This window comes from Trematomus bernacchii, unplaced genomic scaffold, assembly GCF_902827165.1.
Source record: "Trematomus bernacchii unplaced genomic scaffold, fTreBer1.1, whole genome shotgun sequence".
Classification (NCBI taxonomy): domain Eukaryota; kingdom Metazoa; phylum Chordata; class Actinopteri; order Perciformes; family Nototheniidae; genus Trematomus; species Trematomus bernacchii.
This window is the reverse complement of record NW_022987564.1, coordinates 1,496,848-1,522,305: the sequence shown is the minus strand read 5'-3', so window position 1 is coordinate 1,522,305 and position 25,458 is coordinate 1,496,848. Positions and strand designations below refer to the sequence as shown.

Here is a 25,458-nt window from a genome sequence, read left to right as displayed (position 1 = left end):
GTGTGTGTGTGTGTGTGTGTGTGTGTGTGTGTGTGTGTGTGGGAGATCTGTCACAACATGGCATCTTTTTGATTTACTATTGATCAGATTTATTGATTGATGTCCCTCTGGAGGAAAGCTGAAAGGTGATCTGACATCCCTCACGCACACACACACAAACACACACACTCAACCCAACACACACACACATGTTCATTCAAGTGCATTTTAACAGCATTACATTCACAACATAAATATTGCAGGGGGACATTCAGAGTGATATGTGAAATGTGAGTTTTATACCATTCTCATCTACTATGCTTATTCAATCACAGTGACATAACAGCCTGTTTGTGTGTATGTGTGTGTTTGTGTGTGTGTGTGTGTGTGTGTGTGTGTGTACTGTGTGTGTACTGTGTACAAACAAGCGCGTGTCGAGGCTTTGTTCCAGAAGCCCCTCTGGGTGACGCCTGGCCTTCCATGTTCCGCAGGAGCCGGTAGGCTTTTCCATTTCCACAGTGACTTTCAGAGAGCTATTAAACACACACACACACACACACACACACACACACACACACACACACACACACACTCTCTCGCTTAACTTGCTAAGTGTGTGAGTGTGTGGCTTTACTTATTTAGTTATTACTGCACAATTATGAAGTGCACATGCTTGTGAATGTGTGTCTGTGTGTGTGTGTTGTGAGAGACAGTGTGTGTGTGTGTGTGTGTTTGTTTTAAGTGGGAGCATTTGTGTGTGTGTGTGTGTGTGTGTGTGTGTGTGTGTGTGTGTGTGTGTTTAGTGTGAGCTTGAGTGTGCATTTGTGTGTGTCATTACAGGAATTTCCATGACTCAGTAGTTTGAAAGCAGCTCATCATATATAAATGAGTGTGGGTAAATGACTCCTACAGGCCACCGTACTTCTCTTTATGAACTGTAACAGGTGGAGGTGAATCACCTGAACAGGAGGATCAACTTCACCTGAATCATGTGACTCACCCTGAAGAAGAAGAGGAAGAAGAAACCATCTGCTGTATAAATGTCACTTGTTTATTTATTTAATCATCATGGACTTTATAAATACAGCTCCAGTTATGTACTGCTCAAGCAGACACTGCAGAACAGGAGTTTCCTCTAAGATGACCAAAGGTATGTCTCACTCTTTATTTCACTTTAGATATCAGATAAGTTCACATATTCATATAAATACATATATTTTTTTGAAATAATCAGTGTTGTATTCCAATGTACACTATTTTACATTTAATTATTCCTGCATTTTACTAGCACAACTTTTAGCCCTTAAATAACACTTTAATTCATGTGGAAAGCTGCATCTTATAAAACTCTGATTGGTCAATCTGTACATTTTGTGTGTGTGTGTGTGTGTGTGTGTGTGTGTGTGTGTGTGTGTGTGTGTGTGTGTGTGTGTGTGTGTGTGTGTGTGTGTGTGTGTGTGTGCGTGTGGTGGGGGTTACCAGAGGTGGGAGGGTCAAGAGGGCTTCTGCATATTGTGCAAGAAGAGAGCAGGAAGCAGGCAGAAGGTATTATATCTCCTGCAGGATTACACACACACACACACACACACACACACACACACACACACACACACACACACACACACACACACACACACACACACACACACACACACACACACACACACACACACACACACACACATTTAATATGTTGTTGAAAATCGTGGTCATTGAAATGGTGTTGATTGCAATAAATAAGATATGACAGATATCAGATAACACACTTTGTCAAAAAATCTCTCATCTGAGATAATTTGAGGAAACAGAAAAAGGGGATTGCAAGATTCGCTGTCTTTAAAATGTGGATTTTAATGCACATTAATATTGTCGGGGAAGAAGTAAGAAACATTTTATTTGGAAGGCCTGTTGGTAATAGAGTATGACATTAAAACTTGATGAATTTAAAAGTCAAATGTTTTTTTACAACATGTAATATCTAAATTAAAGTGTTTAATAAGCTAAACTCTGACTTGATTTTCATTCGTCTCTTGCATTTTTTAAAGTGAATTCCTCATAAAACACGTTGACTTATTAAACTCTAAATAATTGGACTAATCTCCCCTCTCCCTGTTTCTCGTGCAGCAGGAAGTGGATGTGGCAATGAAGAGGAGAAACAGGAGGTGGATTTGGGTAGCGGCGTCTGCAAGTGGTTCAATGTGAGGTTGGGGTTCGGCTTCCTGACCATGAGCAGCCGGGACGGGGTCCCGCAGCAGGACGTGTTCGTGCATCAGGTGCAGCATTCAGATCCTGTGCTGCAGTAGAAGTTCTTATGCACTGGCTTTTTACATTTGGCCCTTATCACCTTCTTTCCAAAATTCCGACTTTTTTCTCAAATTCTGAATTTATTTTTCAAAACTATAGCTTTTTTCAGATTTCAGAGATGATCAAAATACTAATAATAATTTTTCCAAATTCTAACTTTTTTTTCCAAATTCTCCCTTTTTTTCGATTTGTATAGATTTCAGATTTAATCAAATTCTAACTTTAATTTCCAAATTCTCACTTTTTTTCTTAATTCTCACTTTTTCTTCCAAAATGTCTTTTAAAAATACAGATCTTTCCAAAATGTCAACTTTTTCCAAAATGTCAACTTTTTCCAAAATTTCAACTTTTTCCAAAATTTCAACTTTTTCCAAAATTTCAACTTTTTCCAAAATTCTCAATTTTTGTTCTCCAAAATCCTCTCTTTGTCTCACATTTTGTCTGGATCAGATTCTATCTCTTCTCTGTAAGCTTAACTGTTCTGTAGGCTAATACTTTAAGTGTGAATCAATACGTCTACTGAAAATGGGATATGAGTTTGCCAAAACGCACATAAAATGTAATCCTGACCCTCTCGTTAACAGAGCAAACTTCACATGGAGGGTTTCCGCAGCCTCAGAGAAGGAGAAGCTGTTGAGTTCACCTTCAATAAATCCTCCAGAGGTCTGGAGTCGTTGCGGGTCACCGGCCCAAACGGAGCCCCGTGTCTGGGCAGCGAGAGGAGGCCGAAGAGGAGCCGGGGATCCAGAGGGGAGAGGTGAGACAGAATGAGGACGTACAACCTTCACATTTAGCACTAGTAATGTTCAAGATTTTGCAAACTTTGGCCACTTACCATCTCCTCTACAGCCCATTAATGATGCAATGTTGCACCCTTTACTTTGTATTGGTGTAAAACTAAGCCAGTTTTAGGTTTGGTTGTCAAAGCGTACTTTATATTTCCCCCTGAGGGACTGAGGAGATCAATCTTACCCCTGAACATTCAAAGTGCATCAGAGGCTGCATGGTGACAGATTTGTTAAAGAGAGACAGGAAGCTGGAACTAAAGCTGCCGTCTTATGGTGGGAGTCAGTCAGTGCACTGCATTGACTTATTTGAGCTTTTAGATTTCTTTACAGATTGATATCAAATGTAATACCTGTCAAAAGTAATATTGTATAAATGTTTTTTTTGGAGGGTCCTGAAATTAAAGTCAGAATTCTGAGAAAAAAATTATGCATCTGAAAATAGTCAGAACTATATATATATATATTACACATTTATAATGTATTTTTTCCTGAAAATGATCATGGCAAAATATTTTTTTCATCACCGGTTTTCACAAAAACAAAAAGGTATTTTAGAAAAAACAACTGAATTTGTGGCAAAAAAAAACCCATTTCATTTCCTGTGTCCTGTTTTATTTCAGATGCTATAACTGTGAAGCCCCCGGCCATCACGCCAAACAGTGTCAGCTGCCTCCTCAGCCCAAAAAGTGCCACATCTGTCAGAGCCTGAACCACATGGTGTCCAGCTGTCCAATCAGAGCGCAGCAGCATCAGTCTGCAGCTTCCTCACACAGGGGCGAGGAAGAGGAGCACCACCCTCTTTAAACTCAGAGAAACTGTGAGGTTTTTAACTGGAACAATGTTTAAAGATTGAGAAACTCAGGGTTTATTTATTGAGGTATAAAATGTGAAGTTTAAGGTTGTTTTAATGTCTGGATAATGTGTATTAGCTCTGGGATAAAAACAATCAGATTTAGTGTGAATTCATCCAAAAAGTAGCAACAGAAATCAACTTTCTTTTATTCCCCAAATTCAAAAACAGGTAATTTTATGATATAATAAATATTATAACGTATGTGCAAGATAGGAAATATCCCCAAAAGGCCTGTCAAGTTGACAAGATAATAAAATAGTTTAAATCTTGTAAAAGTTTCTATCTATTTTGACTTTATTGTCATAATATTAAGTTATATATTTATGAAAATAACAAATGAATTCCCCCGGGACAAGATTTGTTCTTTTCCATGTTTCCTTAAAATTAAATTAAATGACACAAATTTACTGAGATGTTTTTTCTATTTGCGAAATAAAAATTCAGATAATATTATAATATAATAAAGCCAATTATTTGATTTATTTTATTGACAAGATCTTATCTACTATGTCTTCTTAACCTCGTAATATTCCAAGTTATTTTCTCCCAAAATATAAGGAGAAGATAGAAATAAAAATGTAATTGATTGAAATGATTACAACTCTTTCTTAAAATATTTCTATATCATTCTCAAATGAATGTCCCCAATGCTTTGGTAAATTGTTGATTGAAACAAGAGTAACTTTGTATTTGTAATCAACTTGACGAAGATGAAGACAACATCCAATATGTGAATGTAAGACAGAAACTTGGTTGTTATTTGTTTTGCTGAACGCCTTTGTTTCTGCCTTTTTGGGAAAACATTTTGAGGTATTTTATTGAAAAGTGAATGTAGGTTGTAATGAGGTTCTTGATGTCTTATTTACCAAGCCGTCATTTCTGTATTCAAACTTTTATGCAAGACCTGTATTGATTGTATGCTAAACTCTAATATGTGTGTCAGGGATTGTATTTCACACAAATAATATTCTCTCAATTTAAATGATGGTAATTTTTAGTGGAAGCTGAATGTATTTAAATCAGAAGAGACTTCGAGTTTGTTTGGTATAATAAACATATTTATTGCCATATGTACAAAAGTCAAAAATATATAATCTATGGCGATTAGACCCCATCGTGATGTGATGGATTCAGGTGGGAGGAGAAACCAAAGGTGAACCCCTCCTTCATGGTGAGGGGGGGCATCTTTTGTCTTCTGCTATGCTGTTAAATATGGAGAAATTGTCCCCACCACTGTTTCTAACAAAGTGATGCCCATGGTAATGATGACATGAAAACCTTCACAGATCAGTAGAAAGCATCGATTGATTAATAATGGGGATTTAATGCTTTGCTCTAAGGTTACAGTTAGATGCAAAAACCCCTTAACAACAGTGCTGCGGTCACTTCATACTTCAAGTGCTTTTATGAGTAGCCTAGGCTATCTTAGATTACTAATTTGATTAACTGCAAATACGGATTCGTTGTAAGAGTAACTGGGCAGGTATATATATAATATTCATACAAATGTATTACATGAAAAAATATGATTTCATGTTCATTGTTTACAGTTATTCTAAGGCTTTACTCATTGGGAACTCACAGAAAGATCACACTCTTGAGATGTGTGCCTGTTTAACACACTTTGACCAACGGTTCAGATGAGATGAACCCTTTTGAGAACCAATTGGCTGGAAAGCTTCAAAGCTTGATAAGGCTTCATCTCGCCATCACTAGGTATACGTTGTGCAGCTCGGTGACGGTGTATTTCGGCTTGTTTTGATAAGGCTGAACTCTGAGACGTTGTTCGTGTTTTGGGAGCGTTTTGGGTTTCAGTCCTTGAACCGTCAATATCTTTCAAAATAAACCGAACTATGGAAAGCCCTCAACGCTAGTCTTATCAATATAGACTCTGAGAGGGCATTAAAGACTGTCTCTACGGCCTCTTTCTTGTAATAACAACTATATCTTAAAATCATTATCTATCATTAAATGTCGTGTGTTCTCTTTTATACAGCCATGCGTTTACCAGACGAGGGCTTTTATTTTGAAACTACTTCCGGGAGATCCTCTGGCCATAAAAACTAAAACAAAAAATATATTGCAGTCTCTTTTTCTTTGCTGGTTTAAGCCTTTATATATACAGTCTATGGTTTAAGCAAGAAATACAATCGAAACGAAGGTACAAGGTGCTTATTATGTTTATTTATTTTCCTATATTAGCATTTTCCGTTAGGTATAATAGTTATTTTTGGAAAGGGTCGTTTTATTATGTATCCAGTAGTGGGCAGTAATGCAACATCTGGACGCCAACCGCCTGTAAAAACAAAATAAGAAGCAAAAGAAGAAGAAGAAGAAGAAGAAGAAGAATGAACGGTTAAACATCCAGGGTTTAAATGGCAAAGCTAACAAGCTAATGGTTACCAGTTGGTCAACGGCTGGATTATTTTGCGATGGCTCTCTGGAAAAAACAAGAGGAATAAGTGAAGGAACATGGAGAATATCTGGGATTTTATTTCGAGTACTTTGGGTTATTTACACTTGGATACCCATAGTGTAAGATTGGCTTGTTTTCACCGTAGAAAGATGACGACGTTTGCGGCGTTTCAGTGCCTCAAACCCGGGCGTCGGTGATGCTGTTAACCGCTGGTGAAATGTTCTCAGAATTTGGATAAATAACTAAAATCTCGTTATTATAAACAGTCTTGGGAAGTAACGAGATTACAACTAACGAGATTACGTAAACGGGATACAAAAAAAGGTAACTGTATTAAATTACATTTTTAAATAATAATCAGATTACATTTATCAAGAAAATATATACATACATACAAAATATATTTCTAAAATAAAGATCCATATATTATACTATACGTACTGAATTAATTACCTTTATATTTAGGCTACTTTAATTCTCCTTTATTTTAATGTTAAGCAAAATACAGTCGAAGTTTAAACGGCATTATTAATCTATTACTGTTACTACATTTATATCATAACATATATCTTCCTTTCTGAGGTTAAATTGTAACCTGCACTTAAGTGAAAAACATCTTATTGTTTTTTATTTTATTTGAATTGCATTTTCATATTGTGGTAATACAAAATTAAAAGAAAGTAATCAGATTACTTTGATACTCAGATTCTTTAACTGATTACATTTGTTGACATGTAACTAGTAATTGTAATGGATTACATGTTTGAAGTTACCCTCCAAACCCTGGTTATTAAGTCATGAAAACCTTCAGTATCAACAAACTGCCTAATCTAATTTCTTTATAATCTACCCTCTGCTCTGTGGCTTTAAAGTACATCAAACTTCAGTGAAACAATATTTTTGTCCCAGCTTTCACACTGTTTTATTTATATTCACAGCAAAACTCACAGTTGAGATTAAAGGCATTGTTCTCAGTGGTATTTCATCATCAGTTTCGCTGTTTCCAGTTGACTTTAAATGATGATTACTTTTTTGGTGCATTAAAGGGTCCCTACTCCACATCATGAAAAACTGCGAGTATCAGCAAATTGACCCCCGGACACTTCCAACCCCGACCCCGATCCCGACCCCTCATCACGGGCCGGACGTTGACAGACCAGAGGAGCCGAAAGGGAAACCCAGGAGGAAGTGGCACGTGTTCCCCGGAAAGAACCGGTTCTACTGCGATGGGCGGATCATGGTGGCCCGGCAGAGCGGCGTGCTGCCCCTCACCCTGGGCCTCATCCTCATCACCAGTGGATTATTCTTTATTTTTGAGTGAGTGTGGGTTAGTTTTAAGGTCCACGCTTCTGTCACGTCCCCTGAGAGTTCAGTGGAAATACCAAAACATGTCAGCTTCCACTATAGTAAAGCAATATGAAGCATACTAGCATTGAACATTATTATTTTGTTGAGTTAAATCTTATCTGATGAATAAGATCTTTGCTGAACTGTAAACCAGGTTCTACTAATTCATAAAATGTCCTTATACACAGTGGTGGAAGGTAACTAAGTACATTTCCTCAAGTATTGTACTTGAGTAAAAAATGCAAGTACTTTACTTGAGTCTTTTCCCATTATGGTACTTTATACTCCCCTTTGCACATGTAGATTATACATAGAATACATTATCATATATTATTATAGGTTTAGCTTCCCATTGGTATAGAAAGAAACTCTATACTAAAATATATGGTTCTTAAATATCCCATTCTGCAAAATTAGTACTTTTACTTTTGGCACTTTATATATATATGTTAATGCAACTACTTTTTAACTTGTACTACTACATTTTGAATGCAGCACTTTTAAGTAATTGAGTATTTTTACCCTGTAGTATTGCTTCTTTTACTTAAGTAAATAATGAGTATTTCTTCCATCACTGCTAATACATACTTCATGAAGTATTTGTTATCATAGTGTAGTGAAATGTATGCTGTGTCTCTATGGATTTAAGATTTTGATTAAAGGCACTGCATGTTAATTAAAACTAGATCCCCCAGTGGGTTTGAAATAGAGAGGCGAAGTCCCGCCCATCTACTTCCGACCCATGGGACCTTATTTCGGGAAAAGTATGTATTGAAGTCAAAGGGGAGAGAAAGATTATCTTTCGATCCCGTTTGAATTGTGCCACGAATTACACATATGATGTTTGTCAATCTTAAAAAATCATTTCCATGTCAAAAAAGTCACAGTTTGTCGTAAAACTGTTGAAATATAAGACTATGAAAAATACGCAACTAGAAAGACTACAAATCTCAGAATCCCGGTCCCGCATGCTGGCTCTTACGGAACCGACTAACTCCCCTTGTGTGTATGTACAGCTCTCAACATGCCCCGACTTGGAGTGATTTTCACCTCTTTTAATACTTTTCGCCTCATTCTGAAAGAAAGAAGTGAAATGTGCCAACGTGACGGCTGTCTTGGTGTGTGTTGCGAGACGGGAGATGTAGTTCATTGAGCGGTTTCACACAAAAAAAGTGTTACTTCACAGTTTTACGACACATTTTTATTTTTTTGACTTGCAAAATTATCTTTTAAATTGACAAACATCATATGTGTAATTCGTGGCACAATTCAAACGGGATCGAAAGATAATCTGTCTCTCGCCATTGACTTCAATACATACTTTTTCTGAAATAAGGTCCCATGGAGCTCCCCCGGAAAGGGAGGGACTTCGCCTCTCTATATCAGCCTCAGTTATATGAGACTTGGATTTCTTTATATCCTTTCCCTTTGTTTGTCATGTCTTAGTAATCCATCCCCTCTCTTCCTCTCCTCACAGCTGTCCCTTCCTGGTCAAACACCTGACCAGCTGCATCCCTGTGATTGGAGGCTTCCTCTTTGTGTTTGTGGTCATCACGTTGCTCCAGACGAGCTTCACGGACCCCGGCATCTTGCCCCGAGCGACGCCCGATGAGGCGGCAGACATCGAAAAACAGATCGGTAAGAGCCAACTCCAGTCATAGAAACATTGTTGTCTTAAGTGCTTCTGACTAGAGCTGCATGAAAAAATCAATCTGCAGAGTAAGTATCGCCAACTATTTTGAGTTCTAAGTGTTTTTTCATGAAAGTATGCAGAAATACAGTTTTCAGGCCCTCAGAAAACGGCTTCTCTCTGTTTTATGTCATATTTAAATGAGTGAAACTGACAAAACAAGACATTTAAAGACATCACTTTTGACCTTAAGAGACTATGAGGGACTTTTAAAGTATTTTCTGACCTTTTTAGTCTAGAAAATAATCTGCAGATTGACAGTAATGTAAGAAGCAGCCCTTATTTTGTGTTTTACGTCCAGTATCATTCAAAATAAGCCTTTTTAGTGTCTCTTTTCCCCGCAAGGTGTTTTTCCTGCCGGTTTATGACCCAGGTTTAGAGCATCATTTGCACACTGTGATACCTAAACTCAAACTGCTTGATCTCAGCTCATTTCTTTATAAACTACTCTCTGCTCAGTGGCATTAAAGTGTGTCAAACTTCAATGAAACTCTATTTTTGTCACAGCTTTCACACAGTTTGTTTATATTCAGAGCATAACTCACAGTAGAGAATGAAGGCATAAGGCGCATTCACACCGGAGTACTTTTCCCTTTTAGTTCCGATAGTTCCTGTTAGGGCTGTGCAATTAATCGTATTTTAATCGCAATTATGATTTTGGCCTGCCACAATTACAAAAACAACATAATCGAAAAAAACAATTATTTAGCTTTGCTAGGTTGTGACAGTGCACTACAACATATTTGATCTAATTAATTTTGGTCTAATTTATTTGTATTTATCATATTTATATATGTTTAGTAGCTTGGGGAAGTGCGCTCCAAAATATTTGTTGATCTTGTTTATTGGTATTTATTATTTTGATATTATTTATTTAAATGTATCATTTATTTTTGTATTGGTTTTTCAGTTGAATTATACGTTCAGGGTAATCAACAGTTAAAAAGATACTGTTCAAATTATTATTTGTATTTGTTTTAAAGTTCAATAAATGGATTTTTTCAAAGTCAATGAATAATCATATTTAATAATCGTGATATCAATTATTGACCCAAATAATCGTGATTATGATTTTTGCCATAATCGTACAGCCCTAGTTCCTGGGATTTTGCGTTCACACCAAAAAGAGAACTTTTACCCCCTTTTTAGTGCCTGCTAGAGAGGTGGTGGGGATTGGCTGGGCGAATTGCAAACCACGCACCGTAAAACTCGGAAAAGTTTTTTGAAGCCGCCATTGTATTTGCTGGCATTAGCATTATTAGCATTAGCATTAGCCCCGCGCACCAACGGAGAGAGACTAACTTATGGCAACACAAAAAAAAACATTGGAGAGATGAGGAGGTGTCTGCGCTCTGGCGATTTACTCGGAAGTCCCAGCAGCTTCTACTGAAGCCAGTCCCCAACTCCGGGGACTTCCGGCCGGGGACTTCGGGTGGCAGTATACGCCGTGAAGTTGTTTGCGGCCTGCCAGTAAACCCAAAGCAGAAGAAGAAGAAGTGACGTCAGCGGCTTCATTTGCGTAATCTTCCCTCAGGGAACTTATTCCGGTGTGAACACGATCGGCTCTTTAGTTCAATTTTTTATTTTTATTTAGCCTTTATTGATACAGGTGTAAAATCTCATTGAGACACAAGGTCTCATTTTCAAGAGAGACCTGTCAGTGGTAACACTACCACACAAAGTTACAGACAGACAGGACACTAAACACAGAGGCAACACTAAAATACAACATCGTAAAAAAAGTAGTCATTGAAATCCATATACAGTAGTTAGATATAGCAGGTGCAAACACCCACAGATGATTTCTCCAGCTTTTTTAAAATTAGTTTAAAATCCGTGATGGGTATCAAACTGGTCAGCTTAAGTTCCTGCTGAAGTGTGTTCCAGGTCGAGGGGGCAGAGTATGATATGGCTTTATTCCCAAGCACCGTGCGAACTGGGGACGGACAGAGTGATGTAATTTTGAGATCGTAGGCTATAGCTGTACTGTTTGTGTGATATGTAAGTGGATATGTAGAGGGGCAGCAGTCCAAGCATAGCGGTATAGATGAGTTTGTACCAGTGCAGTGATCTGCGCATTGATAATGATGTCAAGTTGACTAAAGAGTACAGCGTGCAATGGTGTGTGAGGGGTTTACAGTTGGTTATCCATGGGGGTACTAAGTGCTGGGAACTAAGTACGGCAAAGTACTTGGTGTGAAAGCGGCTATAATTCTTTTAGCTGTTTTACTGGAATACAGACATCAGTTTTTCTGTTGCCATTTTATTTTAAACGATGAGGATTCCTTTGACGCATTAAAGAAGTATTTACCATGTGTAACGTATGTCTCATTGGCAGCTTTAGGGCATTTTTTGTGAAATCAATGTGTCTGTAACTTGGACCGGAGGATTTTCTGTCCCTCAGTGTTTCCTTTTTTCACCAGGGTTCAGTCCATCACTTATATGCACTCTCAGTTTGAAGTCCTGCCAACACTACCTTCCCTTTAAATATGGATTACCTCAATATATTGACCTCGTGTCTAAAGCTGGCTCTGTGCACCTTGTTACATCCTACTCAGGACCAAAGTTTAGGCAGTGATGATGTAAGACGTTCACATTACACAACTGCACTGCTGCTGCTCCAGATATTTTTAATACAGATGCTCTGACATAAGTCTTGAATCTTTACCTACCACCATATCTTAAAGGGGACCTATCATGCAAAATGCACTTTTGTACGTCTTTTATACATGAATATGTGTCCCCGGTGTTCCAGGGAACTCACCAAGTGTCAGAAAACACAACCCTCTCTATTTTCCTCCATACCCAAATCTCTAAAAAAGGGGCTGCAACGGATCTGATAAAAACTGATCCAGATTTGAACACTGTCCTGACGTCAGGACGGTGGCGCTACGGCTATTGGGCCAACTCCACCAATCAGGAGGAGACAGCCACGGCCATTGCCGTTCGAAAGCGCTGGAGACGCTGTAGTACATATGCCAGGCCTCTAGATCAGTGGTTCTCAACTGGTTAGGCCTCGGGACCCACTTTTTACTTGGTCAATACATCGTGACCCAACATTTTGAAGCACTCAAATCTATTCAACAAAAAATCGTGCTGTAATATATACGCTTTTCAGAATACAATATTAATAAAAGTGAAGTACAGTGCATATATCCCTTCACAGAACTAAAGTATGCTTTTAAAAAAGGTTTAATGAGATAATGGAATCAAAGCTGAACCCCAGGAGATTTTTAGAAATACTAACATAAACTACGCATTCTGGTACACTCTGAGAAGAAAATAAATAAATCTATTACTACCCGATATATTAATAATATTTTATGCCATTGTTTGTTTTTCACTTAGTTCTGACAGCTTGCTGAGAGAAGAGTAAAGAGGAGATTCTGTGTGACTTACTTTAAATTGTGGGTAAGGGTAGATAGCTCCCATTGTTCTGTGACCTGTCAATCATCAAACCGGGGGTCATATTTCATTATGTGTTCATTTTTTATCTGAAGTTGTACCCATGGATGTATAAAGAATAGTTCTACCTCAGTTATTCTCCGTGGGGACTTCGGGCAACAATCTTGATTCTGATTGGCCAGAAGACTCGAAAAAACATCAGCAGAGATGTTTTATTGAGAAGATGATCACTACGTGACAGAAGTTTTCAAAACCATTTATGGTCTCCGGTACTTCCAGTCCAACGCCTACTGCATGCACAGCGTTAGAAAATCGGTCCTTCAAAATAAAAGCTTGGATTTTTCCCCCAAAAAAATCTGCCCTTGCTAAAACAGAGCTAGAAATGGTCAAATTGAGCAAAATGAGGCATGGCTAAAATGCATGATCTGTTTGGTATTTTGAAAAAAAAAAGTATAAATATGCCTTATATAGGTATGGTCCTACACTATATTATTCAAATATAGCATGATAGGTCCACTTTAAAGAAACAGCTTTGGATATTTAGTTTGACTTCTTATTCTCTTAGGCTTGATCTCATTACTGATGCCATTACACGTTCATTTAAAAAGCACATTATGTTGGAAATGTGGAAATCATTACATTACATTTCATCTAGTTGCTTCTTTTATCCAAAGCGACTGACAATAAGTACAATCAAAGTACATAACGTTCAAATAAGCAGCGCATTTCTTTATATTCAAAATCAAACTAGAGCTGTGATACTAATCTAAGAACAGTACAGTGATATGGTAAGTACGGTTTGTCGTTCCTAAATGAAACTATGGATACTTAAGTAAACTTGTCATCATTTATCGTTTTCGAGCTTTAAATGCACTTATTTTTGAGCACCACAAACCATATAGTTCCATTATATTGGAGAGAAGTCTATATCTATATGACCAATACCTCCAAGACTCAGCAACTCAACCCAAAACAATCCAGATATCCAATAATTAGATTATAAATAGCGCTACAGGTAAGACTACAAATATGTTTGTTTGATTTTGGAGTAAGTTGTCCCTTTTTTAAATGGCATGTGTTTGTAAAAGATGGCCCTTTTTATGTCTTTATTAGGACCTCAGTGGGCTTTACAGATTAAAAACAAATAACAACATTGTAAATAATGGAGTTACAGCAAAATGAAAAGACAAGATAGTGTATGTAATACAAATAGAAATACAAAATAAATAAGATAACAACAAAAGACAATAAAAATACATAAAGCATTCAAATTATTCAAATTACCATCAAAATCAAATCAAATGAATACCATAAAATGCGAGCTCTACCAGGGTGTCCGCGGGGTCTTAAAAAGTATTAAAAGTTGTTAAATCAATTTAGCGAAAATTAAGGCTATTAAAAAGTATTAAACGGCATTTTCCAAGGTATTACATTTGGTAGCTTGTTTTCAATAAGTATATAAATTGTCTAAAGAGGGTGTATTCTACAGTTTGCCTGAATGTAATCATTGCGTAGGTGTGTAGTGTGATTCTGTGTAGTTTATTTATGGCATCCCGTTGGATTGGACGTCATCTGAACAGGACATCGCACGCTCACTGCTTGATAGCGCGTGAAGGTCCGTTTACGCCGGTTGTTAAACAACATCGTTATGGGGAAATGCAAGTCTGCGTCCAAATGGTTGGAAGATAAGGAGGAAGGACAATCAATACTGTATATAGTAAATGTGAGGTAAAGTGTGTCGCCAATGTAACCGGTTAAAACTCGAAGTGGCGATGAGGTCTTAAAATGTATGGAAAGGGTCTTAAAAAAGGTCTTAAAAGGTTTTACATTTGACTTCAGGATTCCTGCATATACCCTGTCTAACCGAAGGCTTTGTTAAAAATGTAGGTCTTCAATGTACTTTTAAAAGTTTGGACACTCTGCCTCAAATAGGGTATAAGAAAAAAAAAACACTCGTGTCTCTAAAGAGATATGATTTTCAAAACTGTACTTTTAATATAATGTGACTCCAAATAAAGAATTGAAAAGGAAGAAATCTCTCCTTTGATCAGTGAATAAACTGAATTGTCTCTCTGTCCCTCCCCTGTGCAGATAACACGGGGAACACCAGCTATCGGCCACCCCCCCGCACTAAGGAGGTGGTGATCAACCAGCAGGTGGTGAAGCTCAAGTACTGCTTCACCTGCAAGATGTTCCGGCCCCCCCCGCACCTCCCACTGCAGCCTGTGTGACAACTGTGTGGGTGAGCTGACATTCACACACCATGCATAATAAATACAGGCCTCACAGGGAACATCATCCCATCGCCGGGGATCAGGCTGGATCCATTGATAGGATGGGATGATTGATGAGGAATAAAATAACTAATAATTGACTATTTTGACTGATGTTGCAATTGTGTTATCATTTCAAATATTGGAGGGAAAGACTATTTTTAAAACTTTATGATTGAAATGATCATTCCCTTTCATATTGTATTAAAGGTCACCTATTATGCAAAATCCACTTGTTCATGTCTTTTCTACATCAACATGTGTCCCCTCTGTGTAAAGAGACTCTGAAAGTTTCAGGAAAAAAGATTCTCTCTCTTTTTGTCCTGATCCATTTATATAAAAACCTGTCTGAAAATGAGCTGATCAGATTTTGGCCACTTTATGATGTCATAACGATTGTTTGGCTTGTGTAACCATTAGCCAATCACCAACCAAGGTAACCCCCCCCCCCCCACCTTATCCCCTGAATCTCCTCCTAGAGCACCATTGTGTTCTTTTTAACCAAATCTCTCTCAGAGGGGCGTGGGGAGGGGCTCCTTATTTTCATCTAAAGTAACAGACAGAGAATCAGCACTTTGGAAACAGGGCTGAAACAGAGGGGATTATGGGATGCTGCAATGATCTGTTTAGTGTTTGGAGACAAACACTTCAGAGACATGTTTTGTATATATCTGAGAGCTATAATATATTGATGAAAAACAGTATAATAGGGGACCTTTAGATAGGTTTGTGTGCATGTAAATGGTCTGCAAAGGCTAAAATCCCTGTTATCCCTCCAGAGGATTTTCTCTCCCACTCATCAATTCATTGCGCATCCCTTTTCATCAACATGCGTTTGTTTTTCAGAGCGGTTCGACCACCACTGCCCCTGGGTGGGGAACTGTGTGGGAAAACGCAACTACCGCTTCTTCTACACCTTCATCGTGTCGCTCTCCTTCCACACCGCCTTCATTTTCGGCTGCGTGACCACACATCTGGCTCTGAGTACGTGTGTTTCTTTGCTCCGGTTCACAGGTGTTTCATGGTTTAAAAACAGGCAGGATGTTACTGATAATACCTGCACACACACCTGGCTGTAACAGCACCTGTGTGTGTGTGTTGTCTCTTTCTGATGGGCGGGGCTAACCACATCAGAGCAGGTTAGCTATCTGATAAGAAAAATATACAGTTTTTACAGTACAATGTTTGTTTTCTCCAGTTTTTTTTAAGGTATAAGGTGTCTGTGTCCCACTGGCCATTCACAGAGTATTCAAATGTTATTTCATCCAACAGCCAGTTTACATAAGAGTTAGAATATTCGAGCGTGACCTTGGTGCTACTGCTCCCACATCAAGAAGATTAACCAAAACAGTTTTTAGGAACTACGCACTTTTTCTATTTGATGGAATTGAGTCAGAGTTATTTGATTTGCTGCTCTGAATAGCTTCATTCCTGTTTCTGCACCGTTGATAAAGATTAGGCTACAGTTATATTATTTGTATTTGACTGTTCAGTAATAATAGTACATCTTATTTATAAAGGGATTTTTAGGGTACTCAGTTTAAATATACAGTGTAATTCATTAAAAAAATAATTAAAGCAACACACAACAGAAAAAGGATTACATTTCTGTGGTTGGTGCGTAGGATTGACTCGTGTGCTTCAAACATTCAAAAATTCCTATCATGTTTCAACAAAGTTTATATTTAGTTTAGTCTATATGTGTTAGAGTCAAGCTTTTCAATGACGGCATTTCTATTGCAACCAAAAACTGGTTATCTCTCTAACTAGTTGCACACAGTTCCTTGTATTTCCCACACTTTTATAGTAAATAACTGTTGTAAAAAAAAAATGTATATCTGCATTTGTTTGGGGATACATCAAGGCATCACCACTTTCATACCAAACGATAATTGGAGAAAAGACATGGAAAAAGTGGCCAGTTTGGGAGCATTTATTGGTTATTTAAAGGGGACCTATCATGCAAAATGCACTTTTTTGATGTCTTTTATACATAAAGATGTGTCCCCGGTGTGTCGGGGAACTCACGCAGCGTCAGAAAATAAAACCCTCTCTCTTTTCCTCCGTACCCAAATCTCTAAAAACGGGGCTACAACGGAGCTGATCCAGATTTGCGTCCGATATGACGTAATATCGGAAATGTAGGCTGGCTTTACACCCACGGCCCTATCAGAAACGTTGCTATCAGAAACAATGCCCGACTGTTTTGGACGTAATATGGTCGGTGTTTACATTAGCATCGCTAACACTCAGAGCTAACCTGTACTGGAGAGCATGTGTGTGAAGAAGCAGGAAATAAAAAGGAACTCACCTTGTGGTATAACCGGCAAGAGAGAAAGCCTTTGAGCTCCATACTGTTTCAGAAATAATCCTTGATAATCCATGATATGGCGTTTCATCACGGCAGTATTTAGTTTAGACAGTAGCTGCCGGGTCCCGCATGAGCTCAGCCCCCTACTTCTTTATTTTTTTAAAGCTTTATACCCAAATCAGCACTTTTGAAACAGGAAGTGAAATATAGGGATATGAGGCATGGCTAGAATGGGTGATCTGTTTGGTATTTTGAGCAAAACTCTTCATAGACATGTTTTTTATATATTTGTATATATCTGAGACCTATGCTATTGCCTAAAAATAGCATGATGGGTGACCTTTAAATAAAAGTCAAACGCATTTAATCAAAATGACTTTATTCAAACTTAGAATATTGTTTGAGGATGTTAAATATTTTTAAGGGTGATGCCACACTTTGAAAAACCTTGAGAAACTTCAAAAACATATATTTTATTTTCATTTTAATGTTGTGTTGCTGTTTTAATATTTGAATTGAACTTTTTACATTTTATTTTATTTCCTTTTTATCACCACTGTAAAGCGTCTTTGAGCACCTGAAAAAGCGCATAGAAATTAATTTTATTATTATTTTACAATTATTTTAATCTCTCGTAATTCCTCCTCTCTTCCAGGAGCTCAGGGGGGGAAAGGCCTGGTGTTCGCTCTGCAGGAGAGTCCCGGCAGATATCCTTTAATCATGAAGGTTTCTCTCAGTGAACATGTATTATTCACATTTCTCCCTGCTCTAATAAACCTCCTTGACTCAGCCTCTCACTGCAGTGGAGCTGGTGATCTGCTTCTTCTCCGTCTGGTCCATTTTGGGCCTCTCAGGCTTCCATACATATCTGGTAGCCTCCAACCTGACCACGAATGAGGACGTGAGTACGCTGCAATAATGGAGAAGCTTTGAAAGGGATTTTTTGTTTTGGTTTGTTGTGGGTCAACCTTAAGAAAGTTTGGAATATTCCTAAAATCAATTATTATTTTTAATTAACTGTCAGTAATTGTCAAGTCTTCTCCGTTTTTTGGTGCAGTTTCCCCACTTGAAAGGGACTTGAAACATCTACTGGACTTTTAACAGGATTCCACTCCAATGAAACAGCAACTGTTACTTTCTCAGTCTTTTATTTCAGTAGTTTACTTCAAAACCAAAGGTCCATTCGGTTGCTTAACGGGTCTTTAGGTGAAAAACCTTTGAAGACAAGAAAGATGCATTGGACAACTTGCAATAGTCATTAAAATGAATAAAGCATGCAAACAATACACTGACACTGCTGCCTTATTTACGAATATTTTACAAATAAACTGGGCAGACTAAGAACAGAAATATAAATGTTAAACATGAAATCAATTATCTAAATCACATGTGTCAAACTCAAGGCCCGGGGGCCAAATAAGGCCCTTGGTGGATTTAATTTGGGCCCGCAGGATAATTTTTAAATTACTATTAGATCTGTCCCGCCGGTCTTAAACACTCAACATTTTTATAGAAAATTGAAGAATCTCTTCTGTTTGTATCCACAAACTTTTTTTATAAGGTTCAGTGGGGTTAATGAGAAGTTCTAAATCCAACACCTGGGACACTAACCCAAGTATCTAATGACGTGGATGTTGAATAAAGCTGGTAATAAATAGGTGTTCTCATCCTGTGTGTCCCAGATTAAAGGCTCGTGGTCGGGGAAGAGTGGAGAAGATGTGACCAACCCTTACAGTCAGAGAAACATCTTTGTGAACTGCTGCTCTGTGCTCTGTGGACCCATGCCCCCCAGGTCAGTGGGAACTTGGTTTTATTGAAGTAACACATATGCATGTAAATAATTAGGAATGAGCAAAAACCACATCCTCAATCAGGGACTCATAAATCCAACAATCAATTTAGCATTCTGCATTTTTGATGATGAATCCTGTGGGGGGAAACCTCTGCAACAATAGGATTCAGGACTCAAAAGAGAGACACGAGATCACTGACGGTTTATTTGGAGCTCGGCCGGAGAATTCACAAGACATGTCACAGGCCACGGTTTGACCACACGGTTGAGATGCCACAATCAATTCTGAAGAACCCTCCTGTAGCTCGAGGTTTTAACTAGTTCAGAGTGTAATAATCAACATTCTTCAATAGATAGACTAAACAGCTGAGGACACTGAATCACATTTGTTTGTCGCTTATGGCTCGGGGTCATCTACACCCCGAGAAGGATGTGTTCCAGGTGTCCCACAACAATAACTATCTCTCCCCGAGAGGTGCCCGGTCATAAACTGGTAACAACAACAACAACTTGCTAGGGCAGCCCCTCCTTAAGGGAGATAACGGCTGCCCTAGGTTGGGCATCTGCGTCAGAGGGCGAAAGGTAAACATGTATACAGAATTATTCCCTGACAAATCAGTTGTTAAAATTGTTGTTGGAACATCTTCTGTCGAGCTCTAAGCCTTGACTCTTTCATTTGAAATCCCTGACATTAACAAGAAATATTACATTTAGTTAGCTTCTGCACTAGGGCTGAACAATTATTCTAACCTTTAACCCTTGTGTTGTGTTCGAAAGCTGTTACCGTTCATGGTGTTCGCGGGTCAAGTTTGACCCATGATTTATCTCAGTCCAAAACACTCAAAATAATGACTATGATCCAATATTGTTTTAACTACATCTAACTTATAATGCATTCATAACCGTACAATCCTGTTGTCATTTAATGTTATGGCCCAAAACACATTACACCACATATTGCACACGTGCATGTGTGTGTTCAGGTTCAAGTGTTAGTGTACATATTATTTGAGAAAGGTTGAGTTCCCGTGGGGGGAAGGGGGCAGAGGGAGGGGAGACCAGGTGCATGTTGCGAAAACATATTGTTACAGTTTATGAAGGGAGTGGGGGAGGGGTGTCTAAAGTCAAAGATTAATTTTGATTGGGCCAAATTTGAACCCGAGTCACCCCCAACAATTCTGCTGGGTCTTCCCAGACCCGAACACCAAATTATACACTTTTTTTTTTTTTTTAGAGACCTTCAGACTTGGCTAAAATTGTCCAAATCAGTTTTGTAGTGTTTATATATCTGTTGTGGAGGATATCATGAAGCCTTGTTCCGATAAAAATAACTAGAGCGTAGTTATTATATAATTTTAACTTGAAATGGGTCACGAGAGACCCGAACCCAACATAAGGGTTAAAGAAATTGCAAAATGGAGAAGTGAAATATCGAAATTGCAAGTGCAACATTTGAAAAAAGTAAAATATGTGGAAAATATCTGAATTCTGCAGAACCAATTAAAAAAACCTTGTTTGGTACTGATGCTCTTAAAAAAAAATAAGACTGACTTTTGGGGATATAAGCCTTTGTTGACCATTTACACGCACACAATCCTATAGAACACACTACGGGAAAGAGAAAACCCTAAAAAGCATAATTATTTCTATATCACTGTAAATTAGAATAATGTTTAACAAATGATCATTCCCTTTTATATTGCAAATCATATCGCAATCAGTACGAGTCAAAAAGAATTACAAATGTTTTTTTTCCCCCAATGGTGCAACCCTAATCTCCACCCCAGTATCTTGTTTTACTTAAATGTGCTTGCCAATAGGATGTGACAGAAGGCAAGGCAAGATTATTTATCTTTCAACACAAGGCAATTCAGTGCTTTACAAAAATGAAAGACATTAAGAAAATTGCATTTAAAAACGGACATTAAAAAGCAAAGATAATAAAATAAACATTAAAAAAAATACATGAATAAAAGTTACAGTGCAGATTAAAGGTGGGGTAGGTAAGTTTGAGAAACCGGCTCGAGATACACTTTTTGTTATATTCCATGGAATGCTATTAACATCCCGATAGCAATGAATATATTAAATGCTTTGACAAAAAATCCATAAAGAAATGTCATCTGTGGAAGCCGTAATACTGTAAAAAGCACGACCAATCATCTGAGCCGGGCCGGCTAAAATAACTGGATGGCCTACCTGCCTGTCAGCCTTCCATCGGGGCACAAACTTATCTCGTGCCCTCATTGGTCATGTGCGCGTTCGTGTGTGTTGGAGGAGGGGCTCTGTAAGGAAGTGGCAGATTTTCTCCGGTTGTGTATTTTCAAATTCTAGCGCACTCGAGCTGGTTTCTCAAACTTACCTACCCTACCTTTAAAAGCAGGGACAAAGAGCAAAGTCTTCAGCCTGGATTTAAAAGTAGTAAGAGTTGCAGCGGACCTGCAGGTTTCTGGTAGTTTGTTCCAGATATTTGGCGCATAACAACTGAACGCTGCTTCTCCAGAAACATGTATTTCTAAATTTGTAGATATTGAGACTAAAAGCACGCCTGCTGATTCAAATCTTTATTGTTTCTCAGCCTGATCGACAGACGGGGCTTCCTGCCGGCGGATGAGTCTGTGCAGACGGCCGGCGCTGACATCGAGCTGCCCGATCTGGCCAATAAGAGCGAGATAAACGTGGTAGGAGGATCCTCACAGCTGGCACCCCCCTCCCCTGCACCCCCCTCCTCCCAAAATAACTCCTCCTCTGCCTGACGGGAGCCTTGTTGCCTGCTGTAGCTCAACATCTGTCCGCTGCCTGTTGTTGAAGGGCTAATCCCTGCATACACTGTATTAGTTCAACCAGTATTTATGACGTTACTCACTGCAAAAATAGGGTGAAATTCGGTGAATGCTGGCATGATTTATAATAGCTGGAATGAAATTGAAAAGCAGGGATTAAGACTAAGCTAAAATGAATCAAGTGCTCATACATTTGGTAAATAAAGTATACTGTTTGCTTCTTTCATGTATGCCAAACACTGGAATCTGTCACTTTAAGGAGTCACTTTTCAGAGAGTGAGATCAATATCCATCTAATGTCTGTGTGTGAAAGCTAGCTGTTAGCTTTAGCTGAGCAGCAGTTATTCATTTGTTGTAATGGGGAAATGGAAACAAGTGTAGAAGTAGCACGAATACAGTTCAACTGATTCAGATATGCAGCTGTATGCCCTCGTAGGTTTGCTAACATACAAGCTACTGGTCTTACTAGAATACGTTTTGCAGGACTGAATGCCATTTCTAATGATTTCAACTTTTCAAAGTTACATTTTTGTTTTAAGTTCAGCATTGGAGTCGGGATCAGGAGTCAGGCATTTGATCTTACTTTTTTTAGGGGCAATGTTGTGCTGCACCCATTACCTCTTCCAGTTTTTTGGTAAGAAAAAAGCCTTAACATGTAACTCTGAGATCAGAACTTGATTTTTTTGCAATCTTTTTTCAGTATGGGCTAAAGTCACTTTGACCACAACATTGAGAAGTGACGGTAGCGGTAATCTAATATTTCCCTCTTAGTTAAACCCAGGTTAACTTGTCTCTTATGTCAAGTGTTTGTGCTATGCTAAGCTAACCAGCTGCTGGCTGTAGCTTCATATTTAGCAAACAGGCATGAGCGTCTTACTCTTGGGGTAAAAAAAAAAGCAATAATCCAACAAAACCATTCCTTTAAATTGAGATGTAGTACTGTGTTGTGTTGCCTTGTTATTGTGATGAGTTTACACACCTGCTTCAGGCAGCTAATCTATATATACCTCATGGAAATGAACATAATAGTTGTTTTTTAATTGAGCAACAGGGATACTGTTCACTATATTTTTATATGACTAGTGGTTACCTTTTGTATCACAAATCTCCACCTCAGTGTCATGTGCAGTATGTGGGGTGTTTTAAGAGGGAGGGGGAGTTGTATTAAGACTCTGAGGCTGTGTCCTCTTCCCTCTCTGGTTGTTTTTCTGAAAGTTAGTGATATGAAATGTGTGTGGAGTTGTACAGAAACTTTTGCTTACATCTGCGGTGCAGTGCTCTCATTTCAAGTGGAAAAGAGAAGCTGCTGTTTGGAAAATATTTTTCCTTCACACCAAAAGAGTCAGCTGTAAAGGGTTGTGTACACATTGGTGTGTACGGAGTAGACTCAAAGTGTTTTGTGGGAGTGAACAATTGTCTTGAGTTGACATCATGGTGAAGCTGTGAGCTGTTTGTTTTATAGTTGTGGTTTACATTTGTATTTAACATGTTACTTGTTTGCATATAAAGTCAAAGTGCCAAATCATTTCATACTTTCCTTCATGTCTACATTTCACTGTTTTTGTGTGATTTGTCTTGTTTTTATACATCTATTTTGTAAGTTTTACTGACATGTAAAATAATAATAAAACATTTTTTTATCCATGCATTTCATCATCTGTGTCACTCATTTCATTGTCTGTCCACCCTCAAAAACAGAAACGTTTTACTTTTCTACATTTCTAGACTTAAATTGAACGTGGATATTCTTAAGAATTAACGTGCTGGATTAATGACAAAAAACTCACATTTAAAGATTTAATATTGTCCAATGTTAAAGGTGGGGTAGGTAAGTTTGAGAAACCGGCTCGAACACTTTTTGTTATATTCCAATGCTCTTAACATCCCGATAGCAATGAATATCTTAAGTGCTTTGACAAAAAAATCCATAAAAATATGTCATCTGTGGAAGCTGTAGTACTGTAAAAAGCACGACCAATCATTTCAGCCGGCTAAAATAACTGGATGGCCTACCTGCCTGTCAGCCTTCCATCTGTGCACAAACTTATCTCGTGCCCTCATTGGTCATGTGCGCGTTCGTGTGTGTTGGAGGAGGGGCTCTGTAAGGAAGTGGCAGATTTTCTCCGGTTGTGTTTTTTCAAATTCTAGCGATCTCGAGCCGGTTTCTCAAACTTACCTACCCCACTTTTAAGTCATAAATTCAGGAGAATAAACTGAAATATTTTCTGTAATTGAAGTGCTAGATTTACTACAAAAAAATCCAAATTTAGAAGCGAAAAACTGGAACATTCTGCAACATTTTAAGGTCAAAATTACGAGAAAAAATACACTTGGCTTTACAATTCAACATTGCTCCAAAGATGAAAACCCCTCCCACATATCGGGAATTTTGTATACATTTTTTTTACCTACAACGGCCCCTTAAATCCTCCCATATTACAATTCAAATTTAGTTTAATCATATTTTTGAAGGGAAAAAGGCCATTAACAAACAGCCATTGTGCTCCCTGTTTGTCTCCATCCATTCCTAACTGTGTGTGTGTCCTTCCTCACGAGGAGGGGGAGTGTCTGGACTTTGCGGTGTCCTGCGGTGGCTGAGCAGCCTCTGTTAGAGCAGGAAAAGCGAGTTCGGTAAGCCTGTTCAGAGAGAGGGAGAGAGAGAGAGGGAGAGAGAGAGAGAGAGAGAGAGAGAGAGAGGGAGAGAGAGGGAGAGAGAGAGCAGAGTCTGAGCACCCTGCTGTCTGCCGGCTGAATCCTGCATGGCTTTACTCACACTGCTGCCATGTTATACACACACTGTCGAATGCATCATTTAACACAATACAGTGCATGCTCTATGGAACATGTATTCACAATGCACTGATGTGTAGATATTATTTTCCTACTTCTGATGTGCATCAACATCAGAGAGATCAATGGCATGAAACACCTGCTTATAGTAGCTTCATTTATAGAGTTTCTCATCTTGTTGACCTACAAACTTTTCTACATCTAAATCTACAACCATTCAGCAGATTCTTTAATTGGTGCAGCAGTTTTGGCGGTGTGTGGCGCAGTGGGTTTTGCGTCAGTGTTGGGATCAGGGGGTTGAGATCAGGGGGTCACAGGTTCAAACCCCACTGCAGTCAGCATGTCGTTGTGTCCCTGGCCAAGACACTTCACCCCAAATTGCTCCTGTGGGGATTGCCCACAGTATTGAGTATGTAAGTCGCTTTGGATAAAAGCGTCTAACAAGTCACATGTAATGTAAAGAAGTCGTATCAAGTTCTTCTAACTGGACAAATGGCCAAACTCTAGAATGATATTTGAGCTCTTCTCAAATATGAGTGTCTAGTTCTGATGAGCCTCGACATCAGAAAGAACTATGAGTTCATGAAACATCTGCTTGCATGGCAGCTTGCGTGTGAGTGAGCTTCCTCCAGCTGTTACACCTCTTCCTCGGCTCATCAACTTCTTGTCTTTTTCCTTGTTTCCCAAAAATCATAACACATTTTTACTTCTTCCTAGGTTTATATAT

General features: G+C 38.5%; 2 protein-coding genes across 2 annotated transcripts; both read left to right on the top strand.

Annotated features, from left to right (window-relative positions):
• Positions 1-1,119: 1,119 nt before the first annotated feature.
• Positions 1,120-3,875, top strand: lin28a (lin-28 homolog A (C. elegans)). Its single transcript, XM_034124481.1, has 4 exons — positions 1,120-1,129; positions 2,104-2,252; positions 2,868-3,040; positions 3,692-3,875. Exons 1-4 carry the CDS (start codon positions 1,120-1,122, stop codon positions 3,873-3,875), a joined length of 516 nt encoding a protein of 171 aa, XP_033980372.1.
• Positions 3,876-6,194: 2,319 nt separating this feature from the next.
• zdhhc18b (zinc finger DHHC-type palmitoyltransferase 18b) lies at positions 6,195-23,589 on the top strand. The gene is given in 10 exon segments (XM_034125312.1): positions 6,195-6,664; positions 7,387-7,657; positions 9,165-9,325; positions 14,874-14,980; positions 14,982-15,024; positions 15,902-16,039; positions 18,022-18,073; positions 18,165-18,267; positions 19,049-19,158; positions 21,737-23,589. Coding segments are annotated over 9 exon segments (1,146 nt in total). The 5' UTR covers positions 6,195-6,664; positions 7,387-7,403; the 3' UTR covers positions 21,915-23,589.
• The last annotated feature ends 1,869 nt before the right edge of the window (positions 23,590-25,458 follow it).

Excerpts from the sequence above, each read along its gene's own strand:
- lin28a (XM_034124481.1), top strand. Across the intron at positions 2,253-2,867 it reads AGGACGTGTTCGTGCATCAG|AGCAAACTTCACATGGAGGG; the intron begins GTGCAGCATTCA and ends TCTCGTTAACAG. Across the intron at positions 3,041-3,691 it reads CGGGGATCCAGAGGGGAGAG|ATGCTATAACTGTGAAGCCC; the intron begins GTGAGACAGAAT and ends GTTTTATTTCAG.